Source organism: Mauremys mutica, chromosome 1 (genome assembly GCF_020497125.1).
Source record: "Mauremys mutica isolate MM-2020 ecotype Southern chromosome 1, ASM2049712v1, whole genome shotgun sequence".
NCBI lineage: Eukaryota > Metazoa > Chordata > Testudines > Geoemydidae > Mauremys > Mauremys mutica.
This window is the reverse complement of record NC_059072.1, coordinates 148,241,415-148,262,732: the sequence shown is the minus strand read 5'-3', so window position 1 is coordinate 148,262,732 and position 21,318 is coordinate 148,241,415. Positions and strand designations below refer to the sequence as shown.

Below are 21,318 nucleotides of genomic sequence, written 5' to 3'. Positions count from 1 at the left end.
AGTATCGTTCTACCGGCTATGGGCCAAAATTCAAATGGTTCTGTTTACCTTTCATTCAGCTTTGCAATTCTTAGATCCCATTTAAAAGCTGGAAGTGAAATAACCAAAGCAAGTTAAGACGAGAGTGACATCGGGCATAGGAGAGGGTAAAACAATAAATGGAAAAAAATGACTATGCAAAAAGGAACATCGCAAACTATCGGAGCCCCAGACCCCTGTCCAAGTGAATCCACCCCAGCCAGGCATATCAAGCTGGGCCCCTGAAAAATCGCCCAGCCCGTCTGGCAGCGAATGCTGCGTGTTCCAGATGGAACTATGGTGTGTGCGTCTGCTCTGCTGACATGCTGCTTTGGTACAGAATGCACCACGACCACAGGGAGCAGAGACATGGACTCCTACAAAACACAATCCCAGATACACCTTCAACATCCCATCCCCTCTCCCACCTCCACATGGCCATTCTCAGCCCATTGCTAACAGTTCCTCTCAGCCTTCAGCACTATAAATAAATAAAGCATGGTGTTACAAAAGGTAGCTTGTGCCAAAGAAACCTGATCTGGTTGTCAGTAAGGTTTTTGATACAGTTCCACGTGGGAAACTATTTGTTAAATTGGAGAAGATGGAGATTAATATGAGAACCGAAAGGTGAATAAAGAATTGGTTAAAGGGAAGTCTACAAGGGGGTCATATTGAATGGTGAGTTGTCAGGCTGGAGGGAGGTTACTGGTGGAGTTCCTCAGATCAGTCTTGGGACCAATCTTACTCAACACCTTCATTAGTGATCTTGGCACAAGAAGTGGGAGTGTGACACAAAGCTGGGAGGGATTGCCAATATGAAGGATGACAGGAAAATCATACAAGAAAAACTGCACGTCCTTGAAAGCTGGAGTAATAGAAATGGGATGAAAAATAATAGTGCACAAATTCTAGTTGTTAGTCCCCAAGTGCATAATTTTGCAATAAGCTGAGGATTTATCAATTGGAAGTGACAGAGGAGGAGAAAGACCTATATGTATTGGTTGATCACAGGATAATGATGAGTTGCCAATGTGATGTAGCCGTGAAATAGGTTAATGCAGTCCTAGGATACATCAGGCGAGGTATTTCCAGCAGACACATGAAAGGGTCAGTACTGTTATACAAGGCACTGATGAAACCTCATCTGAAATACACCTCTACCGTCTGGCCTTAAAGTCTGTGAGTCTATAAACTGTGCCTTGTATAGCACAGACACTGATGGAGATCAGGGCCCCATCGTGCGGCGCATGGCAGAGACCCTGACTGAGATCAGCACCCCCATTGTGATGGGCACTGCACAGACAGAGAGAGACAGTCCTTGCCCCAAAGAGATCACAATCCAAATAGACAATGGGTAGGAGGAAAACACAGAGGGGCTGTGACTTCCCCGAGGCCACCAAGCAGGTCAGAGGCAGAGCCAGGAACAGACCCCAGTAATGCCAGAGCCCCGTCACGCGCAGCTTGGAAAGGTCCCCAGACCTCACTGTATTAGGCAGCAGGAAGAGGTGGTTTGTCCATGGACGCACAGGCTGTCTTGGCAGGGCAGCTCAGCTGCAGTCCCGGCACACAGCTGGGGTGTGTGTCCTGGGTCAGGAGAAGTCAGTGTCCAGTCCTGTGGGGCTGTGCTCCTGGCTCATACCTTCAGCACTCACTGCTGCCCCTCCCTTACCAGCTGCACTGTTCAGCCAGCCCCAGGCCTCAGTGAGGTCACTGCCCCCCTCCCCCATCCCCTGCAAGCCTTCAAACAGGGACATAGTGCACTAGTGTAAATTCTGTCTGTACTAAGGGTTTAAACCAGTGCCTAAAACCACAGTGTGGCAGAGCCCTTCAGTGCCCAAAACAGCAGTACGGTGGCACTAGAACTGGGATCTAGTGCTAGCTCTGTCACAGACAGCCTGGGTGACCTGCGATACATCAATGTTTCTCCTCCCAACTTTGGTCTCTTTACCCAGCTGCCCACTCACTGGGGTCTCCTCTCACTCCAGAGCTGCTCACCACTAAAATCTGTGTGGGTGTCACCAGAGCTAAGGCAGTTCAGCTCTGGAATAGTCTTACAAGGGGGGCTGTGGAGTCTCCCCCTGGAAGTTTTTAAGAGCAGGTAGGACAAACCTCTGTCAGAGATAATCTACATATCTCCTGGCAGACAGCTGGACTTGATGACAGCTTGAGGTCCTGTCCAGCTCTACATTTCTATGATGCTATGAAATATATACGTATAAAACACAACATACAGAATACAACCCACCACAACATAATGTCAGGCAATTCAGAAAAAAACAAAAAAAACAACAAAAACCACAGCATAAAATGACAATACAAAGGAAAAGAAAATACCACCATGTTAAGTAATACACCCTAGGCCAAAATTACACAATGAAAAAGAGCTCAACTCAAACCAACACAACACAGGCACCAAACACACTGAAGCAAAACAATGCACCATAAAACTATGCAACACAACATGGTGCAATCAGAGTACCAAATGGCACCATGCAAAACAGCTCAGCATGGAACACGACACAGCACAAAAGAGAATTATTTCAATGTAGGCCTGGAAGGGATCTTGAGAGGTCGTCTCCTCAAACCTCCTGCGCTGAGGCAGAATCAAGTATCCCCAGACATTCCCAGACTGGTGTACCTCTAACCTGGTCTTAAAAATCTCCAATGAAGGAAATTCCACAACCTCCCTTGGAAGCCAATGCAAGGCAAACACAGACCAAAACAACGCTGTACACACACACGCTGGGCTTGGGGTTAAGGGGAGGCAAGAATTCAAACAATCTGGATTCAGTTCCCAGTTTTGCCCCAAATTCTCCATGCAAACTTGAGCAAATTACTTCAGCTCCCTGAGCCTTCAGTTTCCCTATCTGTAAAATGGAGAGTCGCCCCCCACCATTTGCCTATTTAGCCTTTGAGCTTTTTGTGGCAAGGCCTCTCTGTCACTGTGGGCATGTCTACACTGCAGTCACCAGCTGCTGGCTCATGCCCGCTGACTTGGGCTCACACGGCTCAGGCTGCAGAGCTGTTTAATTGTGGTGTCCATGTTCCGGCTGGGGCTGCAGCCCAAGGTCTGGCACCCTCCCACCTCGCAGGGTCCTGCAGCCTGAGCCCAGACATCTACACTGCAATTAAACAGCCCCTTCGCCTGAGCCCTGTGAGCCTGAGTCAGCTGGCATGGGCCAGCTGGGGGGTTTTAATGGCAGAGTAGAGATACTCCTGGTGTCTGTTCAACACTTGTCACAATGGGGACCCTGATCTTGGTCAGTGTCTGTGCAGAACCCTGACCAACAGGGGGCCTGATCTCAGTTAGGTCTCTGCAACTCCCAGCATTACAGGATCCCTGATTTTGTTTAGGGCCCCTGCAGCATCTGGCAAAATGTGGAGGCAGGATCTCTGTCAGGTTCTGCGCAGTGCCCAGTACAGTGGTGCGACGTGATCTGGGTCGAGGTCATTGCAATGCCAGACCCAACGGGGACACAGATCTCAGTCAAGGTCTCTGAAGTGCCCAGCACAATGGAGGCAGCGGTTTGGGTCGCAGTCGTGCGCTGCCGGCACAAAAGGGGGGCTGTGATCTCGGTCCAGGTCTCAGTTTTACCTGGCACAACAGTGGGGTCTGATCTCACCTGGGGTCTCTTCAGTGCCTGGCAGAACAGGGCCATGCTCAGTACGGTAAGAACCCTGATCTCAGTCAGACACTGGAGAGAAAAGTGGGAAGATTTTCAAGAATTTGATATCAGTATTTCAGAACTGAGGAGAAAATGGGGCACAAACTAAATATTTGCCAATATAAGGGATAAGTATCAACATGTGGGGAGATTTTATGTCACCATTCAACCACTCAAGAGAAAAGAGGGAAACTTTGAGGGGCTTATACAGTGATATTGAATCAACATCAGAATGGGACCGATTGGGCAGGGAAACCTGGGGCTGGGCCCTCTCCATGGGGGACACTTGCTCCTCCCTCCCCTTCCTGGGCCTTTCCATGCCCTGTTGCCAGCAGAGAGTGACCCTCCCCCCCCCCCACTCAGCCGTATCCCTGTCTCAGGGCTCCCCCAGCCTCTACCCATTAACCCTCTGCCCAGTTCAGAAATCACTCAGGGGAACCACTTCCCACCTAAACAAGGACAAATCACTGGAGGTAAAAATGGGGGGAAACACCCCAAACCTGAGATTTGAACTGGACATTGGCAAAGTGGAGAGAAAGTGGGGCACAATCAGGGGAGAACAGGGAACTTCTCAGGGATTTGAGGGAAGGGGGGGTCACCCTGGCTCTTGCTCGTTGCTCTCTAGAGAGAAAGGGGGCAGGACGGGAGAGGATGGGGGGTCCCCATGGGAGGGGGCAGCGGTAAATCCGAGCGGACCTCAGCCCCCCCCTTTCTCTCCCCGCTCCTCGGGGGGTCATCGGCTCTTCTCCTCCCCCGGCCATGTCCGGGCTACACAGACATTTTCCATCCGCCCCTTTCCCAGGTCTCCCCCGGGACCCCCCCACCCAGGGACCCCAGTGGGGCCGGTCCCCCTCGTGGGACCCCAGGGCAGAGCCTGGACGGGCCCGGGGGGCGCTGGGCTCCGGCGGGTGCAGCAGCTCCGAGCCCCCCAGGGAGCAGATCCCGGCGCTGCGAGATGCCGGGTCCCCCCCACAGACACTGGGGCAGAGTCACCGCCCGGCCCCGGGGCTCGCTCCGGTACCTGGAGGCTGCAGCTCCGCAGCGGGAGCAGGGCCCGGGCCGGGCACGGGGGGGTTAATGGGTCTCCCCGGCACAGACCCTCCTGCTCCGCCCGGGCTCCCAGGTCACAATGGAGCAGCAGCCGCGCGGCGCTCACCCAGCAGCTGATCACACTCCGCCCCCTCCCCGATCTGCGCATGCCCAGAGCCAGGAAACGCAACCCGAACTATATCTCCCAGCCTGCCCCGGGGCCGCTTCCGCCCTCTCCTGCCCAGGTAAGGGAGGGGTTCGGCAGGTGAAATTGCGCATGCTCCGTGCGAGCCCCGGTGCGGGCAGGAGAACAAAGGAGCCGCTGCTGCTCCCGGGTCTGTGCGTGGGGGCGGGGCATTAACCCCTCCGTGCCCGGCCGGGGGGGGGGACTTTCTCCAGCTGGGCCCCGCCCCCGCCCCGGAGCCCCCGGTGAGTGAGAGACCCCGGGGGGAGGAGGGGGGCGGCGGTGTGTTAAATCGCTCCCTGTAGCAATGTGCTACTCCCCGGGCACTGCGCATGCTCAGTAACAGCTGCTGACGCCGCTGCCCTTCCCCCTGCCCATATCAGCCGTAACGTTCCGCTGGGCGCTGGTGACCGGGGCTGGGAAGGGGGGAGCGGGGGGTGCGGGGGGGTGCCAGGGTCTGAGCAGGAAATTGATGGTCGGGGGGGGGGGGTCAGGCAGCTGGAGGCTGGATTAGGAGGGGGCTAAATGGCAAAATCCGGGATGGGGGGAGCGGGAGTTGAGCTCGTGGGGCGGAGGGGGTGAGTCGGGGTTGCCCAGAGGGGAAGCTCATTGGGGCGGGAAATTTGAGCTATTTTGTGCAGCCAGGAAATTCCCCTGGGGGAGGCAAGTTCACTGAATCCTTCCTTGTTTGTGTCACTTCCACCCACGTACAAAGTCTCTCAGGTTTTCCCCCCTTTTCTCTCGTTATCATACGTGGCGATACAATCCAGGGAGATTTTCCCCCAAATGATCAGCTCTCTAATCTCCCCCGATTTTGCCCTGGTCTCTGACAGTTGAGAAGTATGGAATCTAAAATCTCTCCGATGTGGCAGTTTTCCCCACCCATTTTATCTGCAGTGATTTGTCCTTATTTAGGTGGGAAATTGTTGCCCTGAGTCATTCCTCAAAACATGGCTGCCCCTGGAGTGGGGATGGGATGAGATGCCCGTTCTCTGCCCGGGCGGGGACAGGAAGAGCATGTGTCCCTCATGGAGACTGCCCAGACCACGCTTTCCCAATCCCACTTCCTGTCCCAAAACTACCAACACAGTTGCCCCTAGCCCTCAGTTTCCAGTCACCTGCTGCTCCCCCCTTCCTTTGTCCAGAGAGCCTTCCAGCTCCCCCTCCCTTGCCCTCTTAAATCAGCTCCTCAAAGGGCTCCCAGCTGCCCATATGAATGGTGGCAGTGGGGGGGAAACCATCACTTTGTGTTGGACAGTCTCATAAAATCCAGTCAAACAGTCCCCCTTTTCCCTTTAGTTATTTAATAGCAACATAAAATCCCCCTCAGATCTTGGTATTTTTTCTCATGTTATCAATTGCTTACCTTGTGACACGTTTTCTCTGCAAATCTCAAAGACTGATATAAAATATCCTAAACATTTGCCCCACTTCTCCTTAGTTGTCTATTTCTAAGTGAATATGCCCTCGGGATTTTTTTTCCCTGTCTCTTTAATGGTAAAATACAAAGAAAATCTGAGATTTATACCTTTCCTCAGATTCTTGAGCATGGATATAAAATGTTTGCAAATGTTGCCCATTTCCGCTCTATTCATTTATCAAATATTGATGTGAAATTCATTCAAATTTTTCCTCTTACACAACTGATGTAAAATCAGAGGGATTTTATACTTTCCTCTCTATAATTGGCAAAAATGGATCCAAAATCACTCAGATTTCCACCCTCTTTCATTTCTGAACATTGATCTCAAAGCTCAGGATTTCCCTCTTTCTACATCATTATCAAATATTAATTAAAAGTCCTGTCATGTTTAGGGCTGTTCTCCATGTTTCTAAATCCCAGCAACTTCTTCCTTCAAGAGAACCTGTTGCTCTGAGTTCTTTTCCATCCTGGAGGTTGCAGGGGGTTAAATTGCCCAGTGATCATCCTTCCCCTCTCCTTTGAGAATCATTTGTTCCCTCCTTTACCTCTGTTAAAATGTTTGCCGATGAAAGAGACCAGCCACATGTTTAATACGCATCAAAGCCAGAGGCCTCCCCCTGTTTGGGGGATTAGTGGTTCCCAGCTGGTAACAGGAAAGTTGGCTGGACCCTTTTCTTTTCTCCAGCTGGCACAGGATAAGAAGTTCATTCTGAGTGCAGTGTGGGTCCAGAAGTATCCCAAACCCCATGACAAATGGGCTCTGTGAGGGGTTGATTCCTACAGTGCTACGATGTAACCACCTTGGGGTGGATCCATGGTGACCATTATTTGCTAGTGACAGGGCATGGACATGTCTTACCTTTCTGCTGAAGGACAGGCAGGGAGTGGGGGAATCCCAGGAAGGCAGTGGGTTCCTAATTGGGGTCCCTGGCTGGTGAGGGCTCTTGGTGGGGGGAACCCTTTAGGATTCCCAGCCTGGCAGTGAAGATCTAGTGGGGTTTCTCTGGCCACTGGGGCTCTGATGGGTGTCTGGCCACAGACATGGGCACCAACTTATATGGGCTCCTGGGGCTTTAGCCCCAGGAATATTCACAGACAGGGGCTCTGCTCCAGCAATATTTGGAGCTAGGTTTCTCCCCTGCTCTGCGCTGCCGGCAGCCCAGAGCCCTTTAAATCCCAGCCGCGGCCAGGAATCAGAGGGCTCTGAGCTGCCTGCTGCGGCGGGGAGCTCAGAGCCTTTTAAATCCCAGCCGCGGCCAGGAATCAGAGGGCTATGGGCTCCTCGCCGCAGCGGGCAGCCCAGAGCCCTCTGATTCCCGGCCGGCTCTGGGCTCCCCGCCGCAGCGGGCAGCGCAGAGCCCTCTGATTCCCGGCCGCGGCTGGGATTTAAAGGGCTCTGGGATCCCCGCGGCTGCCAGCAGCCCAGAGCTCTTTGAATCCCAGCCCCTGTCCGCAGATTGCCCCCTCCCCAGACCCCTGCCCCAACTGCCCCCCAGAACCTCCACCCCCTATCTAAGCACCACTGGTCCTTGTTCCCCGATTACCCCCTCCCGAGACCCCTGCCCCTAACTGCCCCTTGGGACCTCAGCCCCTATCTAAGCCTCCCTTCTCCTTGTCCCCAACTGCCCCCTCTTGAGACCCCACCCAACTTCCCCCCCAGGACCGCACCCCCTACCTGTCCCCTGATAAACCTCCTAGACTCCCTTGCCTATCCAATTGCTGCCTGTCCCCTGACTGCCCCTTCGAACCTCTACCCCATCCAACCCCCCCTGCTCCTTGTCCCTTGACTGCTCCCCGGAACTCCCTACCTCTTCTCCAACCCCCAAACCGCTTACTGTGCCACTCAGACCAGCGTATCTGGCTCCGTGCAGCTCCAGACAGTTGCTGCCATGCTCCCCCATGGAGCCCACAGCCCTCTCCCACCCCCAGCACCTGCCTTCCAGATTTGAACACCTCAAAATTCAGGAGTGCTCAAGCTCGGTTTGGGCAGCTTTTACTTCATTTCTCCCAAATCAGTTTCCCCTGCAAGGTGCCAACTGAAGGTGTTGGAGAACAGAGAGATCGGGTGGCCTCCTAATGCCTGGAAAAGAGACAAAGGCCGGAGGAGGGAGTGTCAGTGCCTGTGCGGACTTCTGGGAAGTGCACGGTGTGGAAGGGGATGCTGTGATGCTTTGGAACAACTCCATACAAAGCCAGTCAGGACTCTGGGGGAGCTTCCTCTCTCGGAGCATACTGTCTCCAGGGCAAGAAGCTTACACCTTCCTGGGTCTGACCTCGGAGCATTCAGCATGCCCTTCCACATCATGCACTTTCCACAGCGAGTCTGCCCAGGCTGGTCCTGGGGCAACCAGAGGGCCCTGCACCCCAACTCCGCAGTCAGATGTGACTCTCAGCCAGACAGTAAAACAGAAGGTTTATTAGATGACGGGAACACAGTTTAAACAGAGCTTGTTGGTACAGAAAACAGAACCCCTCTGTCAGGTACATCTTGGGGGGTGGGGAGCCCAGAACCAAGTTCTGGGTCTCTCCCCATTTCCCCAGCCAGCTCCAAACTGACACTCCCTCCTCTGGCCTCTGTGTCTCTTCTGGACAAGGAGGCCACCTGATCTCTTTGTCCCCAACACCTTCAGTTGGCATCTTGCAGGGGAAACTGAGGCACCCACATAGTATTCAGAGAAAATATTAAGAACATTCCCACTTCATCACAACAGGTGCAACAAAATATAATACTGTATATTGAAGTAGGCAAGTGCTGCTTCTGACTTTCCACTTTTAATTGACCCTTGTAATCTTGTGGCACTGACGCGTTGTAGCTTCATTTTATATCAGCTTACAGGGCGGGAGCGGGGGGGCCCCACCATTTTGGGCCCCACCAAAAATTATACAAACCTGCCGCCTATGGCCACAGATTCTGGGGGTTGGATCCCAGGGAATATCTGGTGGGACCCTGGCTGAGGAGTCTGGGTACTGGGGATGTTTGGGGACCACTGATGGAGGCTCTGGGGGCTGCTATTAACCATGTTCCTTCTATCTCATCAGCTTGTGCCAGAATCCTGGCTCCAAGCACTGCCCAGCATTCCCCAGCCACGTGATAACTTTCTATCCACTGTGACAAAGTGCCTCCTCTACCTTGGTGGGTCCTGTGCTTATTGGCAGATTTGCTCACCTCAGTGATCTTCCCCACAGTCTGGGTCAACTCCTTCTGTGTCTGATCAGGAGTTGGGAGGTTTGGGGGGAACCCAGGCCCACCTTTTCCTCCAGGTTCCAGCCCAGGGCCCTGTGGATTGCAGCTGTCTATAGTGCCTCCTGTAACAGCTGCATGACAGCTACAACTCCCTGGGCTACTTCCCCATGGCCTCCTCCAAACACCGTCTTTATCCTCACCACAGGATCTTCCTCCTAGTGTCAGATAACACTTGTACTCCTCAGTCATGCAGCAGCTCACCTTCTCACTCTCTGCTCCTTGTGCCTCTTGCTCCCAGCTCCTCTCACACACACTTCCTCTCCTCTGGCTCTCCCCTGCCTGACTGGAGTGAGCTCCTTTTTAAACCCAAGCGCCCTGATTAGCCTGCCTTGATTGGCTGCAGGTGATCTAATCAGCCTGTCTGCCTTAATTGTCTTTTAACCAGTTCTCAATCCATGAAAGGGCCTTCCCTTTTATCCCATGACAGCTGAATTGGTTCTAGCAGGTTCCTGATTACTCTAGTGCAACCCCTGCTCTGGTCACTCATAAGAACATAAGAACGGCCGTACCGGGTCAGACCAAAGGTCCATCTAGCCCAGTATCTGTCTACCGACAGTGGCCAATGCCAGGTGCCCCAGAGGGAGTGAACCTAACAGGCAATGATCAAGTGATCTCTCTCCTACCATCCATCTCCATCCTCTGACCAACAGAGGCTAGGGACACCATTCTTACTCACCCTGGCTAATAGCCATTTATGGACTTAGCCACCATGAATTTATCCAGTTCCCTTTTAAACATTGTTATAGTCCTAGCCTTCACAACATCCTCAGGTAAGGAATTCCACAAGTTGACTGTGTGCTGCGTGAAGAAGAACTTCCTTTTATTTGTTTTAAACCTGCTGCCTATTAATTTCATTTGGTGACCCCTAGTTCTTGTATTATGGGAATAAGTAAATAACTTTTCCTTATCCACTTTCTCAACATCACTCATGATTTTATATACCTCTATCATATCCCCCCTTAGTCTTCTCTTTTCCAAGCTGAAGAGTCCTAGCCTCTTTAATCTTTCCTCGTATGGGACCCTCTCCAAACCCCTAATAATTTTAGTTGCCCTTTTCTGAACCTTTTCTAGTGCTAGAATATCTTTTTTGAGGTGAGGAGACCACATCTGTACACAGTATTCGAGATGTGGGCATACCATGGATTTATATAAGGGCAATAATATATTCTCAGTCTTATTCTCTATCCCCTTTTTAATGATTCCTAACATCCTGTTTGCTTTTTTGACCACCTCTGCACACTGCGTGGACATCTTCAGAGAACTATCCACGATGACTCCAAGATCTTTTTCCTGACTCATTGTAGCTAAATTAGCCCCCATCATATTGTATGTATAGTTGGGGTTATTTTTTTCCAATGTGCATTACTTTACATTTATCCACATTAAATTTCATTTGCCATTTTGTTGCCCAGTCACTTAGTTTTGTGAGATCTTTTTGAAGTTCTTCACAATCTGCTTTGGTCTTAACTATCTTGAGTAGTTTAGTATCATCTGCAAACTTTGCCACCTCACTGTTTACCCCTTTCTCCAGATCATTTATGAATAAATTGAATAGGATTGGTCCTAGGACTGACCCTTGGGGAACACCACTGGTTACCCCTCTCCATTCTGAGAATTTACCATTAATTCCTACCCTTTGTTCCCTGTCTTTTAACCAGTTCTCAATCCATGAAAGGGCCTTCCCTTTTATCCCATGACAGCTTAATTTACGTAAGATACTTTGATGAGGGACCTTGTCAAAGGCTTTCTGGAAATCTAAGTACACTATGTCCACTGGATCCCCCTTGTCCACATGTTTGTTGACCCCTTCAAAGAACTCTAATAGATTAGTAAGACACGATTTCCCTTTACAGAAACCATGTTGACTATTGCTCAACAGTTTATGTTTTTCTATGTGTCTGACAATTTTATTTGACAATTTGAGCTTTGCGAAGAGGGGCTGCTAACAGAAAGTTTCGCAAGGGAGTTCTCCAGGTGAAGGAGGAGCTAATACAGCATCTGTGGGGTAAGTGACTGTCTGTATTGTGTGTTTGTTTGTGTTTGGGGGTTACTTGCTGTGTGCTGAGCTTGTGTTTGTCAGTCTGTTTGTTTGTTTGTTTGTTTGAGGGACCGTGTGCTCTGGCTGGCAGTTGGAGGCAGGTTTGAAAGCTCGAACCCTCTGGTAATTGGCTGAGCCTTAATCAGTGGGCGGGGCATTCACTCAGGCCAGGGCTTTATAAAGCCGCGCACAAGCGACCAGGGGCTGCTAACAGGGAGTTTCTCAAGGGAGTTTAGAAGGGGAGTGGGAAGGGAGGGGGAGTCCCTTGCCAGCCCTAAACCCCTTCCCTGTAGTCCCCCTAAAACCTATAAACCAAACCACATTTCAAAACCCCTTTCTGTAAACCACCCTTCCATTAACTAGGAGACAATGCAGGTAGAAGCCCAGCAGCAGAGTGGGGGCTATCCAGTTTATTGCGCTGAGTGTTGCACGTATGATTACCTGCCTCTGGGCGGGTGGCATATGTGTGCAGTCGGTGCAAGGAGCTCCTGGCCCTCAGAGACCATGTATGGGCTTTGGAGGCCAGGATGGCGGAACTGGAGGAGCTAAGAAAGGCAGAGAGGTATGTTGATGAGGCTTTCCGGGACACTGTAGAATTGTCCCACCTCCAGTCAGACAGCCCCTGCGCTGTTGAGGAGGATGAAAGGCCCAGGGAAGCAGAGCAGTCAATGGGAGCAGAGAGAAACCTTCCCGTAGTTGGGACCCTCCTTCCAGATGGTGCTGGGGTTGCCTCTCGCACTGAGGTTGCCTCTCCGGGGGAGGGAACTCCAGTTTCTAGGAAAAGGCAGGTGTTAGTAATGGGAGATTCGATTATTAGAAACGTAGATAGCTGGGTTTGTGATGACCGGGAGAACCGTATGGTGATTTGCCTGCCTGGTGCTAAGGTTGCGGATCTCTCGAGGCATCTAGATAGACTTATGTGTAGTGCTGGGGAGGAGCCGGTGGTCGTGGTACATGTAGGTACCAATGACATAGGGAAGGGTAGGAGAGATGTCCTGGAAGCCAAATTTAGGCTGCTAGGGAAGAGACTGAAATCCAGGACCCCTATGGTGGCATTCTCAGAAATGCTCCCAGTTCCACGCGCAGGGCCAGGTAGGCAGGCAGAGCTTCAGAGTCTCAATGCGTGGATGAGATGATGGTGTAGAGAGGAGGGGTTCACGTTCATTAGGAACTGGGGAAACTTCTGGGATGGGAGGAGCCTATACAGGAGAGATGGGCTCCACCTAAACCAAAGTGGAACCAGACTGCTGGCACTAAACATTAAAAAGGTTGTAGAGCAATTTTTAAACTAGGAGATGGGGGAAAGCCGACCGCTGCAGAGGAGCGTGTGGATCGGACACAGACTTTTCTTAGGGGAGAGTCTGATGATAGAGAATCTCCAGGTTATAGTCAGGAGCAGAGGAGTGAAGAGTATAATGTAAGGGCCGAGTCAGATGATAAACAGTCACATAAAAAAGAATCTGGCATATCAGAAAAAGGTAGGCTAATAAACAGGGACAAGTTTTTAAAGTGCTTGTACACAAATGCCAGAAGTCTAAATAATAAGATGGGTGAACTAGAGTGCCTTGTGATAAAGGAGGATATTGATAAAATAGGCATCACAGAAACCTGGTGGACTGAGAGCAATCAATGGGACACAATCATTCCGGGGTACAAAATATATCGGAAGGACAGAACAGGTCGTGCACGGGGAGGAGTGGCACTATATGTGAAAGAAAGTGTAGATTCAAATGAAGTAATAATCTTAAATGAATCCACATGTTCCATAGAATCTCTATGGATAAAAATTTCATGCTCTAGTAAAAATATAACATTAGGGATTTATTATCGACCACCTGACCAGGACAGTAATAGTGATGATGAAATGCTAAGGGAAATTAGAGAGGCTATCAAAATTAAGAACCCAATAATAGTGGGGGATTTCAATTATCCCCATATTGACTGGGAACATTTCACTTCAGGACGAAATGCAGAGATAAAATTTCTCGATACTTTAAATGACTGCTTCATGGAGCAGCTGGTACGGGAACCCACAAGGGGAGAGGCAACTCTAGATTTAATCCTGAGTGGAGCGCAGGAGCTGGTCCAAGAGGTAACTATAGCAGGACCACTTGGAAATAGTGACCATAATACAATAGCATTCAACATCCCTGTGGTGGGAAGAACACCTCAACTGCCCAACACTGTGGCATTTAATTTCAAACGGGGGAACTATACAAAAATGAGGGGGTTAGTTAGGCAAAAGTTAAAAGGTATAGTGACTAAAGTGAAATCCCTGCAAGTTGCATGGGCCCTTTTTAAAGACACCATAATAGAGGCCCAACTTAAATGTATACCCCAAATTAAGAAAAACAGTAAAAGAACTAAAAAAGATCCGCCGTGGTTTAACAGCCATGTAAAAGAAGCAGTGAGAGATAATCAAATCCTAGTGAGGCAAATAGAAAGGAACACAAACACTGCCAACTTAAGTGCAAGAGTGTAATAAGAAAAGCCAAAGAGGAGTTTGAAGAACGGCTAGCCAAAAACTCCAAAGGTAATAACAAAATGTTTTTTAAGTACATCAGAAGCAGGAAGCCTGCTAAACAACCAGTGGGGCCCCTTGACGATCAAAATACAAAAGGAGTGCTTAAAGACGATAAAGTCATTGCAGAGAAACTAAATGGATTCTTTGCTTCAATCTTCACGGCTGAGGATGTTAGGGAGATTCCCAAACCTGAGCTGGCTTTTGTAGGTGACAAATCTGAGGAACTGTCACAGATTGAAGCGTCACTAGAGGAGGTTTCGGAATTAATTGATAAACTCAACATTAACAAGTCACCGGGACCAGATGGCATTCACCCAAGAGTTCTGAAAGAACTCAAATGTGAAGTTGCGGAACTATTAACTAAGGTTTATAACCTGTCCTTTAAATCGGCTTCGGTACCTAATGACTGGAAGTTAGCTAATGTAATGCCAATATTTAAAAAGGGCTCTAGAGGTGATCCCGGCAATTACAGACCGGTAAGTCTAACGTCGGTACAGGGCAAATTAGTTGAAACAATAGTTAAGAACAAAATTGTCAGACACATAGGAAAACATAAACTGTTGAGCAATAGTCAACATGGTTTCTGTAAAGAAACTCTAATCTATTAGAGTTCTTTGAAGGGGTCAACAAACATGTGGACAAGGGGGATCTGGTGGACATAGTGTACTTAGATTTCCAGAAAGCCTTTGACAAGGTCCCTCACCAAAGGCTCTTACGTAAATTAAGCTGTCATGGGATAAAAGGGAAGGTCCTTTCATGGATTGAGAACTTGTTAAAGGACAGGGAACAAAGGGTAGGAATTAATGGTACATTCTCAGAATGGAGAGGGGTAACTAGTGGTGTTCCCCAGGGGTCAGTCCTAGGACCAATCCTATTCAATCTATTCATAAATGATCTGGAGAAAGGGGTAAACAGTGAGGTGGCAAAGTTTGCAGATGATACTAAACTGCTCAAGATCGTTAAGACCAAAGCAGATTGTGAAGAACTTCAAAAAGATCTCACAAAACTAAGTGACTGGGCAACAAAATGGCAAATGAAATTTAATGTGGATAAGTGTAAAGTAATGCACATTGGAAAAAATAACCCCAACTATACATACAACATGATGGGGGCTAATTTAGCTACAACGAGTCAGGAAAAAGATCTTGGAGTCATCGTGGATAGTTCTCTGAAGATGTCCACGCAGTGTGCAGAGGTGGTCAAAAAAGCAAACAGGATGTTAGGAATCATTAAAAAGGGGATAGAGAATAAGACTGAGAATATATTATTGCCCTTATATAAATCCATGGTATGCCCACATCTCGAATACTGTGTACAGATGTGGTCTCCTCACCTCAAAAAAGATATTCTAGCACTAGAAAAGGTTCAGAAAAGGGCAACTAAAATGATTAGGGGTTTGGACAGGGTCCCATACGAGGAAAAATTAAAGAGGCTAGGACTCTTCAGCTTGGAAAAGAGAAGACTAAGGGGGGATATGATAGAGGTATATAAAATCATGAGTGATGTTGAGAAAGTGGATAAGGAAAAGTTATTTACTTATTCCCATAATACAAGAACTAGGGGTCACCAAATGAAATTAATAGGCAGCAGGTTTAAAACAAATAAAAGGAAGTTCTTCTTCACGCAGCGCACAGTCAACTTGTGGAACTCCTTACCTGAGGAGGTTGTGAAGGCTAGGACTATAACAATGTTTAAAAGGGGACTGGATAAATTCATGGTGGCTAAGTCCATAAATGGCTATTAGCCAGGATGAGTAAGAATGGTGTCCCTAGCCTCTGTTGGTCAGAGGATGGAGATGGATGGTAGGAGAGAGATCACTTGATCATTGCCTGTTAGGTTCACTCCCTCTGGGGCACCTGGCATTGGCCACTGTCGGTAGACAGATACTGGGCTAGATGGACCTTTGGTCTGACCTGGTACGGCCATTCTTATGTTCTTATTCTTAACTATTGTTTCGACTAATTTGCCCGGTGCCGACGTTAGACTTACTGTAATTGCCGGGATCACCTCTAGAGCCCTTTTTAAATATTGGTGTTACATTAGCTAACTTCCAGTCATTGGGTACCGAAGCCGATTTAAAGGACAGGTTACAAACCTTAGTTAATAGTTCCACAACTTCACATTTGAGTTCTTTCAGAACTCTTGGGTGAATGCCATCTGGTCCCGGTGACTTGTTAATGTTGAGTTTATCAATTAATTCCGAAACCTCCTCTAGTGACACTTCAATCTCTGACAGTTCCTCAGATTTGTCACCTACAAAGCCAGCTCAGGTTTGGGAATCTCCCTAACATCTTCAGCTGTGAAGACTGAAGCAAAGAATCCATTTAGTTTCTCCGCAATGACTTTATCGTCTTTAAGCGCTCCTTTTGTATTTCGATCGTCAAGGGGCCCCACTGGTTGTTTAGCAGGCTTCCTGCCTTTGATGTACTTAAAAAACATTTTGTTATTACCTTTGGAGTTTTTGGCTAGCTGTTCTTCAAACTCCTCTTTGGCTTTTCTTATTACACTCTTGCACTTAAGTTGGCAGTGTTTGTGCTGCTTTCTATTTGCCTCACTAGGATTTGACTTCCACTTTTTAAAGGAAATCTTTTTATCTCTCACTGCTTCTTTTACATGGCTGTTAAGCCACGGTGGCTCTTTTTTAGTTCTTTTACTGTGTTTCTTAATTTGGGGTATACATTGAAGTTGGGCCTCTATTATGGTGTCTTTAAAAAGGGCCCATGCAACTTGCAGGGAATTCACTTTAGTCACTGTACCTTTTAACTTTTGTTTAACTAACTCCCTCATTTTTGTATAGTTCCCCCTTTTGAAATTAAATGCCACAGTGTTGGGCTGTTGAGGTGTTCTTCCCACCACAGGGATGTTGAATGCTATTGTATTATGGTCACTATTTCCAAGCGGTCCTGCTATAGTTACATCTTGGACCAGCTCCTGCTCAGGACCACTCAGGAAACAGAAAACTATTCATCCAGTGACCAGTATATTTGCCCTCTACCAGACTCCTGTACCCCACTGGTTTGGGTCTGTCACGGTACTTATCAAACAATCTGAGGTGAAATCACCGATTTTGCTTTTCTCCCCTCTTGAAAAACCACAGGAACTTACGGTTTCATAGGGAAAATTCCTGCCCCAATTCCTTGTCCTAGATCTAGGCAGTGAGGGAGGTGGGAAGGGGTTTAGCACTGCCGCACTATGGCACTATCTTCCACAGCATTCTGGACTCATTCTTTCTGAAATCTGGATTCATTGAGAGCAATGTTAATAAAGAGTCACTGTATGGAAAGGCAAGGAATGACTCCAGATGGACAGTGGGGGAAATGAGATTCTCCCTGTGAGGAGGGGCTCTCATTTGCTGCTCTCCCCAGAGAGCTAAAGGAGGGAAGCTGCTCAAACGCTCTGTCCCTCTGTGCTCAGGATATTGGGGTTCAGCTTCCTGGGTCAGATGCTGCAGCCTCCATTGTGATCTGGGAGACCAGGATTAGCAGCTGCTGGGAAGTGACCTTAATTAAAGCTTCTTCTCTGCCCTGACCAGGTGACAACTTTCTCCAGCTGGTACTAGCAGACCTGGGCTCTGTTAATACAAATTCTAAGCCACAGACTCCAGGTAACAGACAGACCTCAGAGAAAGTGCTGGGGACTGGCAAGAAAGTGACTGCACAAACAGCACCCCCCCAACCACTTCTCCTCCCATTAGTAGTTGGCTGTATTTTCTCCTGGCATGGGAGAGCAAAGAACCAGCAATGGGACTTTCCCAGCCAGAGGGGCAGGGAGAGAGGACAGGGGAAGGAGAGACTGAAAGGGGCAGTGGTATACATGAGTGGGGAGAGAGATTTCCAGCTCTCTAATCCATCCACTGAAGTTGCATATCTTAGATCAACCTTCACCTCCAGTATAGACCAGCGTTTTGTTATGGGATGGGGGGAGGGAGAAGGGAGGTTAAAAATGTCTGTGGGTTTAACCTGGCAGGAGGGGGCAGGTCTACACTGTAATAAAGAGATCAAGCATTTTCCCAGGATGGCAGAATCTAGGGTGTCTGTCTGCAGGGAAAGAGCCTGGGGGAATCGTGATGTGAAATTAATGAAGGCCTGTTCTGAAACCTCCACAACTGCTCTTCTCACCCTGCCAGGCTGCAGAATGACGTCCATGTTTCAGTCAACTTCATCCCATCCTCCCGTGGGACAGAGCAGAGAAATGGCTGCAGAGGAGTCAGTCCAGGTAGGGATTATTGCATGGTTGCAGGAGGGAGAGGGACAGCAAATACACCGGAGATGGGAAGGTTTGCGCAGTCTGGTTTGGAAGTTGGAGTGGGTCAGGAAATGCACAGGTTGGGAAAGGGAGAAGGACAGATTATGGCAAACCTGCTTGGAGTTATTTAATAAATGGCCTAGACTCTAGTGGGGTGGAAAGAAGTAAGCGGTAGGTGGGGGCATTTAGAGCAGGGGGTCAGTAAGAAGGAGGCATTCAGGAGGGTCTAGGGCAGTGGTTAGGGTTAGAGTTAGGGCGTCGCCACCGAAATGCCGCAGAAATTTAGGGGCATCGCTTCTCAATGACGTCACTTGTCGGCGGCAAGCAGCGTCATCGAGAAGCGTCCCCCCGCAAAATGCCACTGAAATTCGGCGGCATTTTGGCGGGTGCTGTACCAGGGGTCAGGACGCGGGCGCATTAGCTGCCCCTGTGGGCGCCATGGTTGGGGACCCCTGGTCTAGGGAGATGGGGCAGGAAGAAGTACAGTGGGGGTGGGGCCAGGATGTGGCACCCACTGGCAAAACCAAAAGTCAGCCCTTATGCAAACTGAACCCTTGAACAAAGGACTGAATGACCCATCCAAACTGTGGCTGTGTTCCAAACAGACTTTCAAACCGGCAACTCACCAATACTGCAAAGAACCTGATATATAAATTTCTGAACGTATCTGACTGCTTTCCTTTTTAACAACTTTCTTTCTGTTTCTTGTTTTCTTTCTCTTTCTTATCTAAGCTTTTAGTTTAGATGCCTGGCATCCTGGTATTTTCGGTAAGATCCAAACCCATACAGGCTTGGTAACATGGCTGACCCTTTGAGGTCAAAAGAACATTTTGTTTATGTGAGCAGAGTTTTTAAATAACCTCTCACTGTACCGGACCTAGGTGCTGACTGGGAGTCAGAGAACTGGAATGCAATAAAGGGGGCTGTGTGATTTCTTTTTTCAGCTTCTCAATAACCCGTGTGGGGATCAGAAGCACAGTTTGTGACTGGTCGGTGAGTTTAACTTCAGTGTTAACCACCAGTTTTGGGAGCATCTGCTCTCCCTTTTTCAACCTGCCCTGCTCTTGGCATTTTCAGTGAGGACTGCCCCAGGCACACCAGGTCACACTAAGCACTGAAGATAAATTAATAGAATGTTTTTTATGACCATGTCTTAAGAAATCCACTGAACTCCTTTGTTTTATTTCATCTGAGCAGGGTTTCCAGTTTCCCAATCTGATGCGATCTCCCACCTGGAACAAGGGGAAGAGTCATGGGTCCCAGACCTCCAGGGTTCAGAGGAACAAGAGATCCTGAGAGCTCCCTGCACAGGTGAGGAAACATTAAACCAACTCAGAATCTGCAAGTGCCTGAAGGAAACATCTGGGACACCCTACAAGTCCTTGGGAGGTCTGTCGGTTCATTATTGTCCCTAGCAGGGGTCGTATCCTCAGGGTAAATATAGCTCATGGCTTCCTGTAGATCCTAGCAGACACCAGGCAGTAGCTTCCTCCCTTCCCCTTGCGAATTTGGATGGGATGTGGAGGCTGAATTGATCCCCTCCTCTCCTATTTGGGGGAAGAGTTTGAGGGAGTACAGTTCTTGATTTTTATTTGACCTCCCTCCAGCACTTGGTTTGGTTTGGTCTTTCCTTTTCCATCCCTGTCTGAGGTTTCTGTCTTTATCACAACAGGTGATGCAATGGTATGTGAGAAAGAGGAGCAGAATTCTCAGCAGGAAAATGTTGAGCAAGTGGAAAAACACAGAGCATTATCGCAAAGATCGAAAAGAAATGTGTCGAAGAGTCATGAGCAGGGGAAATCATGCAAGACTCAGCACAGACCAGAAAGAGAGCAGGGAAACCAGCCAGGAGAGAAAATGGGTAAATTTATTTCCTGTTGGGGAACTCAGAAGAGCATCAAGGAAACCGCAACACAGCAGGAAATCCTCATGGGAAAGAGGGGAAAATACATGCAGTGAGTGTGGGAAAAACTTCACTCGAAGATCAGCCCTTTCTGAACATCAGAAAATCCACACCAGTGTGAGACTCTATGAATGCAGTGAGTGTGAGAAAACCTTCAATCGCAGCTCCCACCTTATTAGGCATCAGAGAATCCACAGAGGGGAGAGGTCCTACGAATGTAGTGAGTGCGGGAAAACCTTCACTCGAAGATCAGACCTTTTTTACCATCAGACAGTCCACACAGGGGAGAGGCCCTATGAATGCAGTGAGTGTGGGAAAACCTCCTCTTAGGGCCCAAAGAAATTGTTTGTACAACTTCACTTCCTAGTTCAGTGTGTCTCATTACCATTCCAGTGGATGCCAGGGTTAGATTGAGAACAATTATCCTTCACTGTTTGGATCCAAAGTGAGAGTGCTTCATAGGACATTCCTTCCTCGTGGATCCCAAACTGGCTGCCTGATTGGGTAACAAGGACTTTCAGGCTGTAGAAATGATGGCAACCAATGAGGCAACAAATGTGTCAAGCTCCAATTTCAGACTTCTGGATACTCGCATGTTGAGTCCTGATTCTAAGGTTTTGTGTCTGATGCTGCGTCTACACAATAAAGCTGATGTTGGCACAGCTATAGCACTGCTATTACAGATGCTCTCCGCCAATGGGAAAAATCTCTCCCCAAGAACTTTATTAGTCCAGCCCCCACAAGCGGCGGTGGCTATGTTGGCAGGCAAAGCTCTCCTGCTGATGTAGTGTTATTTCACAGGGGAGTAGGGCTATGTAACTACATTGCTCACGAGTGTGTATTTTTCACACCCTTGAGCAACATTGTTATACCGATAAATGTCTTTAGTGTAGACCAGACCTTAGTTTTCTCTTGTTTTATTTGTTTACATCACTTCTCCTCTACCTCCTCCTACTTTGAAAGATTTAAAAGTGTGAAAAGAGAGGTATTTTTCCTCATGATGCAAACATTCCCATATAGGAGACCCCTTCCACCAACACACATG

At 48.8% G+C, this 21,318-nt stretch overlaps 1 protein-coding gene and 1 long non-coding RNA gene across 3 annotated transcripts in view; both read left to right on the top strand.

Annotated features, from left to right (window-relative positions):
* The window catches only part of LOC123356251 (zinc finger protein 850-like), a 72,095-nt gene extending 51,303 nt beyond the window's left edge, over positions 1-20,792 (top strand). The window contains exon 5 of the mRNA XM_044999317.1: positions 20,321-20,792. Coding sequence (XP_044855252.1) covers positions 20,321-20,603 — 283 coding nt within the window. The 3' untranslated portion in view covers positions 20,604-20,792. The remainder of the gene's footprint in view (positions 1-20,320) is intronic.
* Positions 5,004-19,626, top strand: LOC123356387. 2 transcript variants are annotated; one of them, XR_006575349.1, is made up of 4 exons: positions 5,004-5,141; positions 11,488-11,568; positions 18,252-18,340; positions 19,568-19,626. It is a non-coding gene; the product is annotated as an uncharacterized LOC123356387 (long non-coding RNA). The 2 variants fall into 2 exon arrangements; XR_006575350.1 differs by lacking the exon at positions 5,004-5,141 and adding an exon at positions 9,429-9,452.
* Positions 20,793-21,318: the final 526 nt, after the last annotated feature.